Source organism: Helicoverpa armigera, chromosome 2 (genome assembly GCF_030705265.1).
Source record: "Helicoverpa armigera isolate CAAS_96S chromosome 2, ASM3070526v1, whole genome shotgun sequence".
NCBI lineage: Eukaryota > Metazoa > Arthropoda > Insecta > Lepidoptera > Noctuidae > Helicoverpa > Helicoverpa armigera.
This window is the reverse complement of record NC_087121.1, coordinates 6,401,763-6,416,221: the sequence shown is the minus strand read 5'-3', so window position 1 is coordinate 6,416,221 and position 14,459 is coordinate 6,401,763. Positions and strand designations below refer to the sequence as shown.

Below are 14,459 nucleotides of genomic sequence, written 5' to 3'. Positions count from 1 at the left end.
GGGCATTTCATGGGCTATCTGGCGATAGTAATCCTAACAATGTGACCTAAGCCCTAGTATTGTTAATTTGCATGTGAAATGAAAGTCAAAACACAAACATTATTTATTGTTCTATAACTTAAACTATTAACAATATTTCTATAAATCAAGTTATTTTCTATACAATGGGACCTAGGCTTTCAGTTAAACACTATTTCACTAATGAAAGTCTAGGATTTTTGCTATCAAGAAATGTTTACATGGGTAAATCAGGCCTTAAACGGCAGAACTATTAGGTTAATTATACATAATTAGGTAGGTTAAGGTTACCGCTACAAAACTATTACAATTTGGCATCAAAAAACACTATAATTTACAAATTAAAGCACTATCAAAATCTGAACAGAATTCTATAACAATTTAGAAGGAGGGTGCGCGTGAAAAACATACCTTGGCGCGGCTCACGGCACTTTTTGCTCATTACCCTCATCACAAAATTGTTAGAGTATAAATAGTTACGCGCATACACGAACACTCAGGCATTATGATTTTGCACTCGCGGCGCACGGATGCGTCTGTCGCGAACATCTCTCCCGCCGTGCGGCAGAGCGTAGGCACTATCACTTTCACTTTCACTATCACTATTTAGTCTATTAAACGATGACACGATGACACGATGTAGGGACTCGAAGCGTTGACCCGTAGCGATGACCCGCGGCGATGACTCGTAGCTCTGGCTCGCAGCGATGCCGCATCTCCGGTGAGCGACGGCGCCGTGATAGCGCGAGAGCGCCGCGACGCCGGTGATGCCGCACTGCCCGGTTAGTTAGGCAGCGGCACGAGTTTCTTCGTCGGACGCTTTAGTATGCCACCTGCGGTGCGCACGTCAGCGGTCCGAACTTCACCATCAGCGCCCGGGTAGACGGCCACAACCCGGCCTCGCGGCCAAGTGTTGCGAGGCAGGTTGCCGTCGGCGATGAGGACGGGGTCGCCCAGCTGCAGCGCGGGGCCGCGGGCGTGCGGCTCCCGCCGGTATTGGAGCTCGGGCAGGTACTCGCGCACCCAGCGGCGCCAGAACATGTCGGCGAGTATCTGGGCGCGCCGCCAGTGCTTCTTGCTGTCGATGTCTCGCTCGTCGAACGTGCCGGGGCTCGGCAGGCGTGCCGAGCCGCCCAGCAGGAAATGGTTCGGTGTGATGGACTCGTCGTCGTCGCCGCTCACAGATACGTGGGTGAGCGGCCGGCTGTTGACGACGTACTCGACCTCGCAGAGCAGCGTCGCGAGGACCTCCTCGCGTGGGTGGCGCTCGTGCAGCGTGGCGCCTAGCGCGGTCTTAACGCACCGCACTAAGCGCTCCCAGGCGCCTCCCATGAAAGGCGCGGAAGGCGTGATGAAGCGCCAGGCGATGCCGCGTCGGCTGGCCTCCTCCTGCCAGGCCTCACGCAGCTCACGGTCAGCACCGTGCATGTTGGTGCCGTTGTCGGAGTAGATTTCGGTGGGACAGCCGCGTCGCGCTGCGAACCTGCGCAGCGCCAACACAGCTGAGTCCGCGCTGAGGCTGTGCGCGATCTCGAGATGAACTGCCCTCGTTGTGAGACACGTGAACAGCGCCACGTATCGCTTGTGATGCTGACGACCGACGGTGACTGACAGCGGGCCGAAATAATCAAGCCCGGTGTATGTGAACGGCCTGCGGTGATGAGCTAGGCGTGTCTTCGGGTGGTCGCCGGTTGCCGGCGTCGGCGCGCGCGCGCGACGTATGCGGCAGTGCAGGCAGCGCGCGATAACTTGCTTGACTGTCGGGCGCAGGCGCACAATCCAGTAGTGCTGTCTGACCTCATTCACGACGAGCTCGGTGCCGCTGTGTTGTAGGCTACGGTGCGTCCAATCTATATATAGCTGTGTAATACGGTGATCGCCGTCTAACACAGGCGGACTCTTCACGCTTTTAGCGACTTTGTCTACAGCAGCTATGCGGCTTCGCAATACTATAACTCCGTCGTTTAGTTCTATGCGCAGCGGGTACAGTCGGCTACTACTTGCGACTGTTTCGTTACTCTCGAGACTGGCTATTTCTTGTTTAAAGGCTTCTTGTTGCACCACACGAACTAACAGCTTCTCTGCTCTTTGAATATATGTCGCGTCCAATATAATAAACTTGCGTGTATATATTTGGGCGCGCGCAGCTTCGGCGGGCGCGCGGGGCGCTCGCACCGCTCTCGACCAATCAGGATCGTTTTCTTTGTTTTTCTTTGTTCGCTTGTAGAACGTTTTTTCTATATGTTGTTTTCTACATAACGATATAAACTGTAGTACTCTGGCTGTGGCGCGCAGCAATCGCTCCCACCTTGAAAATCGAGCGGGGTCGGGAACGACGTCTATGAGGTTTGCTGCGCCCGCTTGTATGAGCGTGATTGTTTTTTCCTCGCCTGTCGGTTGACTGTCAGCTGGTGACTCGGTCGGCCATGTCGATGGGTCGTCGTAGAGGAACTTAGGGCCGCAGTACCACTCGTGGTCGGTATGAAAATGCGTCGGGACGTCGCGGGTGGCGGCGTCGGCTATGTTGCTTTTTGTAGGCACCCAGCGCCACTCTTCGACTCTGCTATTTTCCTCTATGGCGGCCAAGCGATGTGCGACGAACGGCTTGTACGATCTGGCTCCTTTCCTTATCCAAGTCAGAACGGTTCTGCTGTCACTCCAGTAGGTCACGGAGGCGGGCTTGACGTTGTGTTCATATATCACTGCGGCTGCGACGCGCGTACCCATCACCGCGGCTTGTAGCTCGAGGCGCGGTATTGACAGCAGCTTCAGCGGCGCCACCTTCGCCTTCGCCATGACGAGGCTGACGTGCACGTTGTTATCACGGGTCGTTGACCTCCAGTACACCGCTGTAGCGTAGGCCTTCTCACTGGCGTCGGTGAACACGTGTACTTGTATTTCTGTAGCCTCGCTGTACCCAGGATAACAGCGCGGTATGTTTACGTTCTTCAGCTGTTCGAGATGACTTATCCACGCCCTCCACTGGCTTGATAGTTCTTCATCGAGAGGTTGATCCCAGTCGACTCCCCGCCTCCAGGCTTCTTGTAGTATTTGTTTCGCTCTGATTGTTATAGGCGAGGCGAGGCCCAGCGGGTCGTATAGCGACATAACTATCTTGAGCGCCTCTCTCTTGGTGGGCGTTTCCTTGTCGAGCAGGCCAGTAGGTAGGCGCGCAAGTTTTAAGTTGAAGCTCAGCTCGTCCGTGTGTGGCTTCCATATCACGCCGAGTACTTTCTCTATGTTTTCTATATTTCCAAGATTAACAATCTGTGTTGTTTCTTGGCCCGGTACCAATTCACGCAGCACTTCTTCGCTGTTGGATACCCATTTCGTTAGGTCGAAGCGCGCTTTACTATGTATTTCTTGTACTATCTTGATTGTGCGCGTCGCCTCTTCTGTACTTCTGAAGCTATCCAGGTAATCGTCCATGTAATGATTCTTGACTATTGCTTCTACTGCTTCTGGGTGTTCGTTCGCATGGCGTTTAGCATTCCAGTTCTTAGCGAATATTGCTGTACACGGTGAACTTGCTGCGCCGAATATTATTGACGTCATTCGGTACTCTTCCGGCGCCCCCTCTCGCCGCTCTCCTCGCCACAGATATCGGAGAGCGTCTCTGTCTTCTGGCTTTACTTTCACCTGCATAAACATTTCAGTAATATCTCCGGAGACGGCGACGCGGTGACGTCGGAATCGCATCATCACGCCGGGCAGCGACTGCAGCAAGTCCGGACCCGTGAGCAGGTAGTCGTTCAGTGACATCCCTCTTGTCTTCGCTGCTGCGTCGTGAACTATACGAAGCTTCTCCGGTTTCATAGGGTTGAAGACGTCGAAGTGCGGTAGGTACCACGTTCTTCCCGGTGTACGTTCAAGGGGCGCTTTCTCTGCGTAGCCCTTTTCTATTAGTGAATCCATCTGCGCCATATATCTAGTCTTCAGAGCAGGATTCTTATCGAGTTTTTTCTCTATTGATACGAGTCTATTCATCGCAGTCGCGTAGCTGTCCGGCATCTGTATCTCATCACTCCTCCATAGCAACGCAGTCTGAAGACGTCCATCTTCCAACTGTACTATACTGCGTTGTAATATATCTTCCGCTCTCTTCTCTGGGTCAGAAGCTGGTCGGCACGGGTTGATGATGAGTGACTCGAGTGCGAAGTATTCACGAAGTTGCTTGTCTATGCTTTCCTCGGCGCCGTTCAGCTGATTGACGTAGTGCACCTGCTGTCCCAGAATCCTAGTGCGGGCACCGTGCAGCACCCAGCCCAAGGGAGTTAACGATGCTATCGGCTGATGCTGGGGCCCTCTTCTGATGTCTGTCGCTAGGAGCAGATGCCAGTTGTCTTGCCCGATGATAATCTTCGGCGTCCCTGCGTTGTACGTCAGCTGATCTGCCAGGTCGAACAGGTGCTTGCAGTCAGCGATGTCATCCTTGCTGATTGACTGCGGCGACAGGTGCAGGCGTGGTATGGTGCGCGCCCTGAAGGGTATCTTCTTCCTATGGCAGGTCGATAGCGTGAGGTCAACTCTCTTCGACGTGGGCGTGTCGATAGTCACGTCGCTGATGGCGCCTATTTTCATCGGCTCGACTGGTCCTTCTGCACCGATCATGTCTGCTAGCTCTTCGTCAATCAGTGACACGGTTGAGCCGTCATCCAGCAGTGCGTAGGTGCGCACTTCTCCCGCCGGTCCGGACAGTTGCACCGGAACGATTTTCAGGAACGCTTGATTTGTGTGGTTGCGTGAACTTGCGACTATTTCTTGCGCTTCTTGTGCGACTTCAGTAGTGCTCGCCTTCTTCTTGTAGTGAAGCAGATGATGGTGTGATGCTGTGCAGCCCTCGATTCCACATCTCTTCTTCTGACATCTGTGTCCGTGCTGACGATGGCGGAGGCAGCGGAAGCACATGTTGTGCTGCTTGGCTAGTTCCCACTTCTTGTCCGCAGAAGCCTTCACGAACTTGTGGCAGTCTAGCGATCGGTGACCATCCATCTCGCAGATGCGGCACTTCGATGCGGGCTTCTTGTCTATAGTGGTGTGTGTTCTCTGCGTCACACGTCTAAGTCCAGTAGCTTCACTGATGTTTTCAGGCGGTGCAAACGCGCTGCAGTAGCGTGCTTGTTCGGTGATGAAGTCGCTGAAGAGACTCAAGTCCGGCGTCGACTGGTACTTCTCAGTATATGTCTTGTACCACTGTACACGTAGCGAGTTCGGCAGCTTCTCTGTGAGGATGCGCATAAGCTCGGCGTTCATGAGGTAGTGTTCCTTTTTCAGCGCTCGCAGTGTGACGATGCCACTTCGTACACGGCTGGCGAAAGTGCAGATGTCCTTCGGTGCTTCTCCGCAGCGTGGCAGCCCGCGCAGTCTGTCTGTCTCCGCTTGCGCTATTGAATCGGGGCGGCCAAACTGAAGCTCCAACTCCTTCATGATGTCATCCGGCCTGGCGTTGCCGATAAGCTCGGAACTAACTGTGTCAAGCGCTCTTCCTCGCAGGCTTCTTCTCAGCCTCGCCGTATTCTCCACATCGTTGAAATATGGTCGCGTTGTCTCATAGATGGCGCGGAACGATAGCCATTCTGTATGCAATCCACTAAAGTTCGGCAGCGTCATGATGACTTTCGATGCAGCAGGGTTGTGGTACACCGGTTTCTCTTCGCTTCTATTCCCGGCTAGCGATGCGATGGCGGAGGTGAGTTCCGTGATAAACGGACGGAGCCCTTCACCCCCTGCGGTATCTTCAACTGGTTTCTTCATTGATGGAAGGGCTTCAGTATCTATGGTCTTCGAGGGGGGGGGCTCTGGCTTGTCCAGGGTACCCGCAGTCTATGTCCTCCCTCGGCGGCGGCGTCTCTTCCAGGAGCAGTACTTATTCCACGCAGGACCGGATTCACTATAACCGCGGAGGGGGGGGGCTCGGGCAGGTCCAGGGTATCTGGTGGTCTATGTCCTCCCTCAGCGGCGGCGTCCTGCGGGTCTGGTTCCGGAGCTTCCTCCAACCAGGAACGAATGTACTCTTCATTGGAATTTCTATCATCCATATAATCGTCGTCCGATTCTTCCTCGGCCCTCTGAAGTGCTATTTGCGCTAGCTCCAACTTAATCTTCAATAAGTCTTCACGCGCATTTCTAATTTTTCTATTTGATGCCGTCGATCTGTGCGACGGTGCCTTAAGTTCGGTACGGGCGTCAACCCGGGTAGTCAACGGTACAGCTCGGTTGTATGTCTTGTCGCAAGCCTTCAGTGTTCCTCCTGAACTATATTCTTCAGCACTGGTTCCAGGCGGCCTCAGTGATGACGACGCTTCAGTCTGCATCAACGACGACGGCGCTGGTCGCTCTTCACCCCCTCGCGGGGTAGGGGGGCGCGGTCGGTCTTCACCCCCTTGCGGGGCAGGGGGGCAGGGCGGCGCCTCACTTCCCCTCTCAGCTGCGGGGCAGGGTAGGTCTTCACCCCCCCTCGGGGGAGGGGGGGGCTGCTCACTCCCCTCGGTGGTGGTTGGAGAGAACGGCAGCTGGTCGTGCACGATGGGGGGTGTGCGGCGGCCCGGTCTGGCGTCGATGATCCAGGCTTGAGCGGCTCTTCCTTGCGATCTTGTCACAGGCATACTTGCTGTTTACAACTCTTCAGTATCTTCAGCTGAAGTTCCTGGCTCGCTTCCCAGGCGATCCGGGTCGCAAGGACCAAACGGATGTGCGGGACGGACGTAGCTCAGAAGCAGGTACTATGGGGTGGCTTCGAGACGTTGACGCCCCGTCGGTCGCTGGTTCTTGGACGTCTGGGCGAGTGGACTGTATTTACGATGAGGCGAGAAACAGGAATTTCAGAAACAAGAATACGTTTAGACGGGTTCTAGACTCTCTGCTACTATAGGTTCAGGGATGCCGGTGAAATAATAAGTCTTCATATATTTTTCAGGAGTCTTGAAGGGACGAGCTTCGACGTACTTACCATACTATAATTACACTATTTACTTTTCACTATTTACTTGTTATACTATCAAAAATCTATACCGATGACTACGACTTGTACGGCGGTGCTTGCGCACCGAATGAGCTCGAAACTTTACCGTGACGAGCACCTCGATTTCTCGTCCCTCCGACCAACTCAGTTTTATTGACCTTTCAATTTAACAGCCGTATTACAAACAATTGGTACATGATATCATTGCAGGACACATAGCGTCAGACGCCCCATGACGTGCGCTACTGAACTATACCACACACACCCTGCATACCTTAAGGGCTGAAATACTATAACCGAATAACTATAAAAAACTATGTGAAATCGGCCCTTAGGTGGAGACTATCTTGAGATAAAAAACAAACTATGGGGGTTATCTCAATACGAAAGGTAGTGTGTGTTAGGGCATTTCATGGGCTATCTGGCGATAGTAATCCTAACAATGTGACCTAAGCCCTAGTATTGTTAATTTGCATGTGAAATGAAAGTCAAAACACAAACATTATTTATTGTTCTATAACTTAAACTATTAACAATATTTCTATAAATCAAGTTATTTTCTATACAATGGGACCTAGGCTTTCAGTTAAACACTATTTCACTAATGAAAGTCTAGGATTTTTGCTATCAAGAAATGTTTACATGGGTAAATCAGGCCTTAAACGGCAGAACTATTAGGTTAATTATACATAATTAGGTAGGTTAAGGTTACCGCTACAAAACTATTACAATTTGGCATCAAAAAACACTATAATTTACAAATTAAAGCACTATCAAAATCTGAACAGAATTCTATAACAATTTAGAAGGAGGGTGCGCGTGAAAAACATACCTTGGCGCGGCTCACGGCACTTTTTGCTCATTACCCTCATCACAAAATTGTTAGAGTATAAATAGTTACGCGCATACACGAACACTCAGGCATTATGATTTTGCACTCGCGGCGCACGGATGCGTCTGTCGCGAACAGTCTGAATAATTGCTTTGTAGATTCAAAATGTAGAGGAAACTCTTTTCTATTATTAAGTCGTACCTATACATGCCCAAATATCGCGTAACCTAATTAATAAGAAATATAATTATCGCATTAAAAAATTATCAACGTGCTTCATACTCGGTTTGTTTTATGATTTACAGTTACAACATTTAGTAGATTTTGTGAAAAGATAAAAACATTGCTGAATTAATTATTTGCGAGTTACCAACACGTCTGTATTACATTAAACAAACATTAGTACTTACGTGTGTTAGTAAGCGTTACTCGTTTACTAAGCAGGAGAACGTCTGTAATATCTTCAGATTTGATACCGCAACATCCGCATGATTTATGCGAACTTGGGTATCCATTAATCATGCGTTGTCAATTGGAAAGCGACCCATTTTCGCGCGAAGGATATTTGTTTGGTTTTCTCCCACGATTTACCGAACGCCGATGACAGAACACTTTTTGTCTCTGCGTTTTTATTATGATGACAGTTCGTAGAGTGTGTTCATATTTTATCTACAAAGGTATTTTTTTTCATTTCATTTCGATATGTAGTATACAGATATATGCAAAACGTAAATATTAAAACTTACGCATGCATGATCGAAAAATCATTTCGTAGAAATAAAACGAAAATTGAAATACATTAACGTATTGGAAAATGAAAATGCAGAATATCCACAGTTTGCCTATAAATACGGATAATTTTCCGATGCTAATGGCGCATATTCAGCTTTATAATAGCTTTAACTCAGCAATAGTTGAAACAAATGTGCTAATAATTGCAAAGCGTATCCAGCTCTGTATTTAATAACTTAGTTCAAGCGTAGTTACCGAGGCACCTTCTGCTTATTTAGTTATACGACACAGAAGAACACCGTCGTTTACATAATCCTTTGGTTTAATCTAGTGTAGTAAAACCTCATGCAAACTTATTTCAGTATGCACCATTAATAATAATACAGCTACCAGCCGTAATAGCGGCAACATGTGTTGTTTGTTAGGTACTTGCTCTATATCACATATGTCGTTTCATAATGAAACACATTTACCTTCTACGTCACGGCCATAAAGTAAATAACCACTAGAGAGCGCACTCGCCAATTTCTTCTAAGAACACGACTCACCACTGCGGGCGGGGGGACGCGGCATAATCCGCGGCTACTATTGGTCAGTTCACGGTCGCTACTAAAGGATCGTACTGATCGTAGCCTTATAGTACGCGCAAAATCACTAACTTTTGGCGAGCGTCGGGGCACTGTATGCGCAGTCAAGTGGTTTTATAGTCTTTGGTCACGGCGCACGTGGCGAAATGACGGAAAAAATAATAAGCAATGAACAGATTTTGCAGCTCAATCTGTGTTTACAAAAGGGTGACCCGAATGTAGCTCGGAGCAGTGGTTCTGCTGTGGGTTTAATCAAATATGTATGTAGTTTGTATGAAGCAAACATAATATTCCAAATCTAGATGTGATTTATGTTTTGCAGAGGATGCGACTATACAGGAAATGCAAGCACAAGCCATGAAGCTTCTATTTATTACTGTTCTGTCCCCCGTCGTGTAAAGCGTAAACAATTTACTATGTGTAAACGTTGTAAACGCAAAGCAAAGGGGTCATTGTCAAGTGTAGTTACGTTTGTTCAAGATCGAAACTGCAGTATCGGAAGTGTCTGGGATCGGTCGGCTTACTATCAGATTTATCGGCACGATCGGGAGCCGGCGCTTCCCCCGTTACAAGAGTGCCAGCGACCCGTGAATTTTATTGTTTCCCCTCGTACGATTTTGTACAAAGTTTTGTGTTCACACGTACTGTACGGGACGATTCGGTAAGCCGATATTCATTTCGTGACTTTGGAACACACCGTATAAACTTCAATTTCGTTAGATTTGTCTTTTTGTTATCTGTGGTTATTTTGAAGTGAATTGTTATAACACCTTGATATCTGAGATTCGTCGCAGTCAGCAGATTGCTGGCATTACTAGTAATGAAATTAGTTCTGTAGCCATATCGTAATTTCTAATTAGGTTCGCAAATAAAAGCTATGAAGGACGTTTTTTCAGCGTTTAAAGTATGAAGAATTTGTCAAGAACCTACCTAAAAATGAAAACATCGTATAAACAAGTATACATATTCTGAATAGCAAGACTTAATAATCTAATCAGCAACATGCTGCTGAACTTTCACTCCACAAATGGATCACGCCATCAAAAGAATGCGTACATAATCTAAGTATTAAGTGACATTTTCTAACTATTAAGTAATTTGACATGATGAATGCATCATTATGCTCAATAGATACCCGTGAATACATACCTGGTTGTTATTAGCTACACGAATAACAAAAGAGTCGTTGATAGCAGTTCAGTGCGCGGCGGCCGCGACTCCGCCGCAGGGTAAATGGCAGTAATAACAATGGAGAAAGCACCATTTATTTTGCATTGCTAGGAACTAAGTGTCGCAATGGAGGATAATATTCGAATATTAGATTCCGCATAAGCATTCTCTCATGCTAATGTTGTATGAATGCACTTTCAAGTAGAAAAATACATTACGAAGTTACGAATGTAAATGGATATTGTACGTAATTTATTGGTGCTTTTAAATGAACTGTTTAAGATTACCGATAGCAACTAATAATAAGAATATTAGTCATCTTACTAAACGAATGCCAATATGCGATGTCAATGACACTACGGTCATTAAAATTTGTGACGGACTCCTGCCGATAGTGTGTAAGACAGCCCATTGTATGTTCTCAAATAAAGTACCCACTTATAAATATTAATAGGAGGGGAAGATATCGCCACATCAAAGAAATTTCTTTTCCATTAACAGGGTGGCAAGTGCCTAAAATCACACATGCCTACCACGGAGGTTTCTCACCTTCGCAGGGACCACCCTTCGACTCATTCCGTATAATGGACTTCAGAGTTAGGAATGGGAATATTAGCAAATCTACGGGGATGTACTGGTACTACAAACGTGATTTATTACGCTTATATGAATAATACATTGCCTACAGGGATGGATATATCCATCATAGCTCACGTAATGTTGTTTGTGAACACGGACGAGATCGTTACTCGATAATACAAATTAGTTTCAATGATTCGACTGCCATTGCCATGTGATGCAATATTAATCATGCTAATGGTACATCGGATTTTGTATTAAATGTGGTTAAATGTTATTAGTTTACAATCTCCTACAGTTAACACGTTATATTCTCAAATGTGCACTATATTTCCTATGTTTTGTACGGGTAACCTACAGTAGAGTAGAGTCACCAAAAGAAGAAGAAGCGTTTTTTTTGAGACCTTGGTTCTTATTATTGCAGTATACTTTTCTAAAAAAATCTTACTGGGAGATAATGGTATATGGAGCCTCGTAGTCTTCTGGGAGTAGTCATTTCTGTGATTTTCGCCTTTACATATATATACAGTTAACAACCTCGCTGTTTTAGTTTCGTAACACATAAAATTCTAATTTAGATCCTAATTAAAACATACAAATTAAGTTACAAAACTCATCGCTCAGCTAGAACTATTCGAAAGCTTAAACTAGAGCTGTAATTGCAATTAATTAAAGTTTGAACTGGTTTTTCCTAAAGTTACTTTAGTATTTAAACAGACCAAATCCTAGATCTCTTGCAAAAGGTAATAAATGTAATTAAGATTTGACTTTGTACATGTGTGCCGCAACGAATAAAAAATGTTTACACAGAATGCCCGCTGTTAATGAAAAAATGTTTGCTCTTTAGTCTGCTCTTTAGTAGGAATGCGAGAATTCGTTTCTGCATCATTGTGAGAGAGAAAATGAATGATTAAAACTCAGTACTCTGCTTTGTCCGTCCAAGTATTCTGTTTGCTATTTAACAATACATCGTCTGTCGTACTAGTGCATGCGTAGACAGTGCTGTTTCCATTATAGCACATCAGGATATCGATAATTTTAGTTTCGAATTTAATTTAAAGCATCACAAATTAAATTCCTGACTGTTGAACAGTTCAGTGGTTTTATTCGTCGATGTTGATGTAATGAGTGCTTAATACGATTAATTTATATAAACAGCTGTTGTTTATTATTTCGTAATAGGAAATGTCGAAAATAGCAGATGGATTAAGCGTTTCTATAACTTATATAGTTATTGCTCATACATAAAATATATAATTTGTTTGATTCATTATTTTGTTTCCTTCGAAAATAATAGAAGACAAGTGACACCAATATCCTAATATCGATAGAAATGTATCGAGCTTCCTATCAACTAGTTTAGAATTAGCAGTATGCGTAAATACCCATCTCGATAACAGCTAACGTTTGTGTTTCAATTATCATGCGATGCAAGTATCTACTTATGTGCTTAAAGCGTATCACCTGAATGCATATCGGATTATATGCCAGAGGCATTAGGCAGGGACGGAATTTAGTTTCAATTACGAATAAACGATTTATTGCTACTAGACTAGGTTTATAAGTAACAGGTGCATTTGTAACTGTATTTTATACGTTGCTATTTTAAGAGATTTATGTGGATTTTAAAAAAGTTACGTATTGCAATGACTATGGGAAAAGGCTAAGCAGATGATGTAGCAATGATGACTTGGTAAAATTGACTGGAATTGGCGAAGGGAAAGGCACTATGAAGCACCTTGGGAGAAATTTCCAGCAGCGGACTGTGATAGGTTGAGTTGATAGATTAATTGACGTATTGCTCATAGGTATATGTAATGCACCTACTGATACATGTAATGATTGTGTTTGTCTTACACGGTTAAGATACATTTAACATAAGTTAAGGTACCAGTAATGTACGTGACTCATTATTATTTAAATTACACTTCATAACACAGTGCAGAGTATTTACAAAGCATTCAATTAAAGTAACAATATTTTCCCACAGAGGCTTCGTCCTACTTTTTTACGGCTTGTAATCGAGTAGCCTTGCCAGAAACAAAAACTTCCCTTAACCTGTTCTTCCGAAACCCGTTAATGGCATTGTTTTCGTTCTTCCAGTAGTCTGTGTTTAAAAATAGCGTGGAACGGTCCACAAAGCACACGTGTGTTCCAGCCATTAGTCCCCAGTATCGCCGGCCCGGAATGTATTGCGCCGAGTTGCGCCCTAAATCTACCGGCAAACGATCTAATTGCTCTTTGTATGGGACTGTTCCTTATGAAACGCTTTGCAGTTACACGAACGGGCACACTTTTGGCATTTATATAGTTGGAAATAGCTATGTGTCAAATTATATGGCTGTTTTTTATGGGTTTGGTGTAATCCGGGTCAAATCTGGTAGAGCGAGCCGGCGGGTTATTAGAGTGACTTACTTTCTTAGAGATGTCATTCTTTGTAGGCAGCTAAAGACCGACCGGGTTCGTGGAACTAGAGGCACAAATTGCAAAATAATGCAAAGTAATTTTAAGAACAATTGGTGCACAATTTCATAATTAATCAGTTTGTTCACGGTGGTCGTAAGGCACGAAGTTAGTATTGAAACTGCACGAACTAAAAGCGATTACTGTGGGCTGGGTACAATTCTGGTCATCGTCGTCCAGGCTGCTATATTTGGGAATTGGACCGAGCCGCCACCAAGTTTATCAATGTGTATTGGAGCGTGGGATTGTTTTCGAACGTTGCCTCTGCCGTGGAATGCAAACTTGTGCCTTGTGCCCTACTTGATGGCCAATTACCTGTCGGTTACCATCATGGACGATGTTATTTTAAACATTCATGACTTTTGTTTTTTTCTATGTTGGAGTTATGAGAATGGACGTAAATTATAGAATGCTCAGATTTAATTCTGCAATGGTATCCAGTAATAGGATAATAATTAAATAATATCGCGATAAGTGGATGTATACGTGCGTAACGATATGGTAATTATTAATTAAATACTTTATGCAGGTGGTAAAGGGGATTGTAGAATTGATTAAAACCTAAATGTATGCGTGCGTATTTATTAATTGGCCTAGTTTTTAGAATTCATATTTGAAAAATTATACAATTCAATTATTGTACGCTTTTTGATTTCAATTTGACGAATATCCTACATAAATATTTTTAAAATTTTCAGGGTATTAAATTACGTTGTAAAATTGTGAAAGCCTCAAATACCCCTTTAATTCGCTAGGGATTTACTAGGAATTCCACTGAAAAATGTAATCCCGGAGCAACCCTACTATGCGGCAAAAGTGCCAAAATATTGGCTAGCTAAAGCTGGTTGATAGAATTACGTAGGGAGTAAATGTGTTATAGGGGTACGAGACCCGACTGCCACACTACTGGGTGACTCCACCTGAGGCAGACGAACTCGACCGCTGAATACTGATGCCCCTTCAATACCTTTTGGTTTTTACGCACTTAATTAGAATTGCAATAGATCGAACAGTATCGAAAAGCCTCGAGCATAGCAAGCAGGAAATTATAAATGCATGAAACTCTTGAAGGTGATGGCGAATGAAATTGGTTTCATTTCGTAGAAATAAGTGAATA

General features: G+C 45.4%; 2 protein-coding genes across 2 annotated transcripts; both read right to left on the bottom strand.

Moving 5' to 3' along the window:
• Nucleotides 1-801: 801 nt before the first annotated feature.
• LOC135118723 (uncharacterized) lies at nt 802-5,772 on the bottom strand. Its single transcript, XM_064041396.1, has one exon. It carries the CDS (start codon nt 5,770-5,772, stop codon nt 802-804), a length of 4,971 nt encoding a protein of 1,656 aa, XP_063897466.1.
• Nucleotides 5,773-5,792: 20 nt separating this feature from the next.
• LOC135118720 (actin nucleation-promoting factor WAS-like) lies at nt 5,793-6,623 on the bottom strand. The gene has a single exon (XM_064041391.1). The coding sequence runs from the start codon at nt 6,621-6,623 to the stop codon at nt 5,793-5,795; it is 831 nt and encodes a 276-aa protein (XP_063897461.1).
• Nucleotides 6,624-14,459: the final 7,836 nt, after the last annotated feature.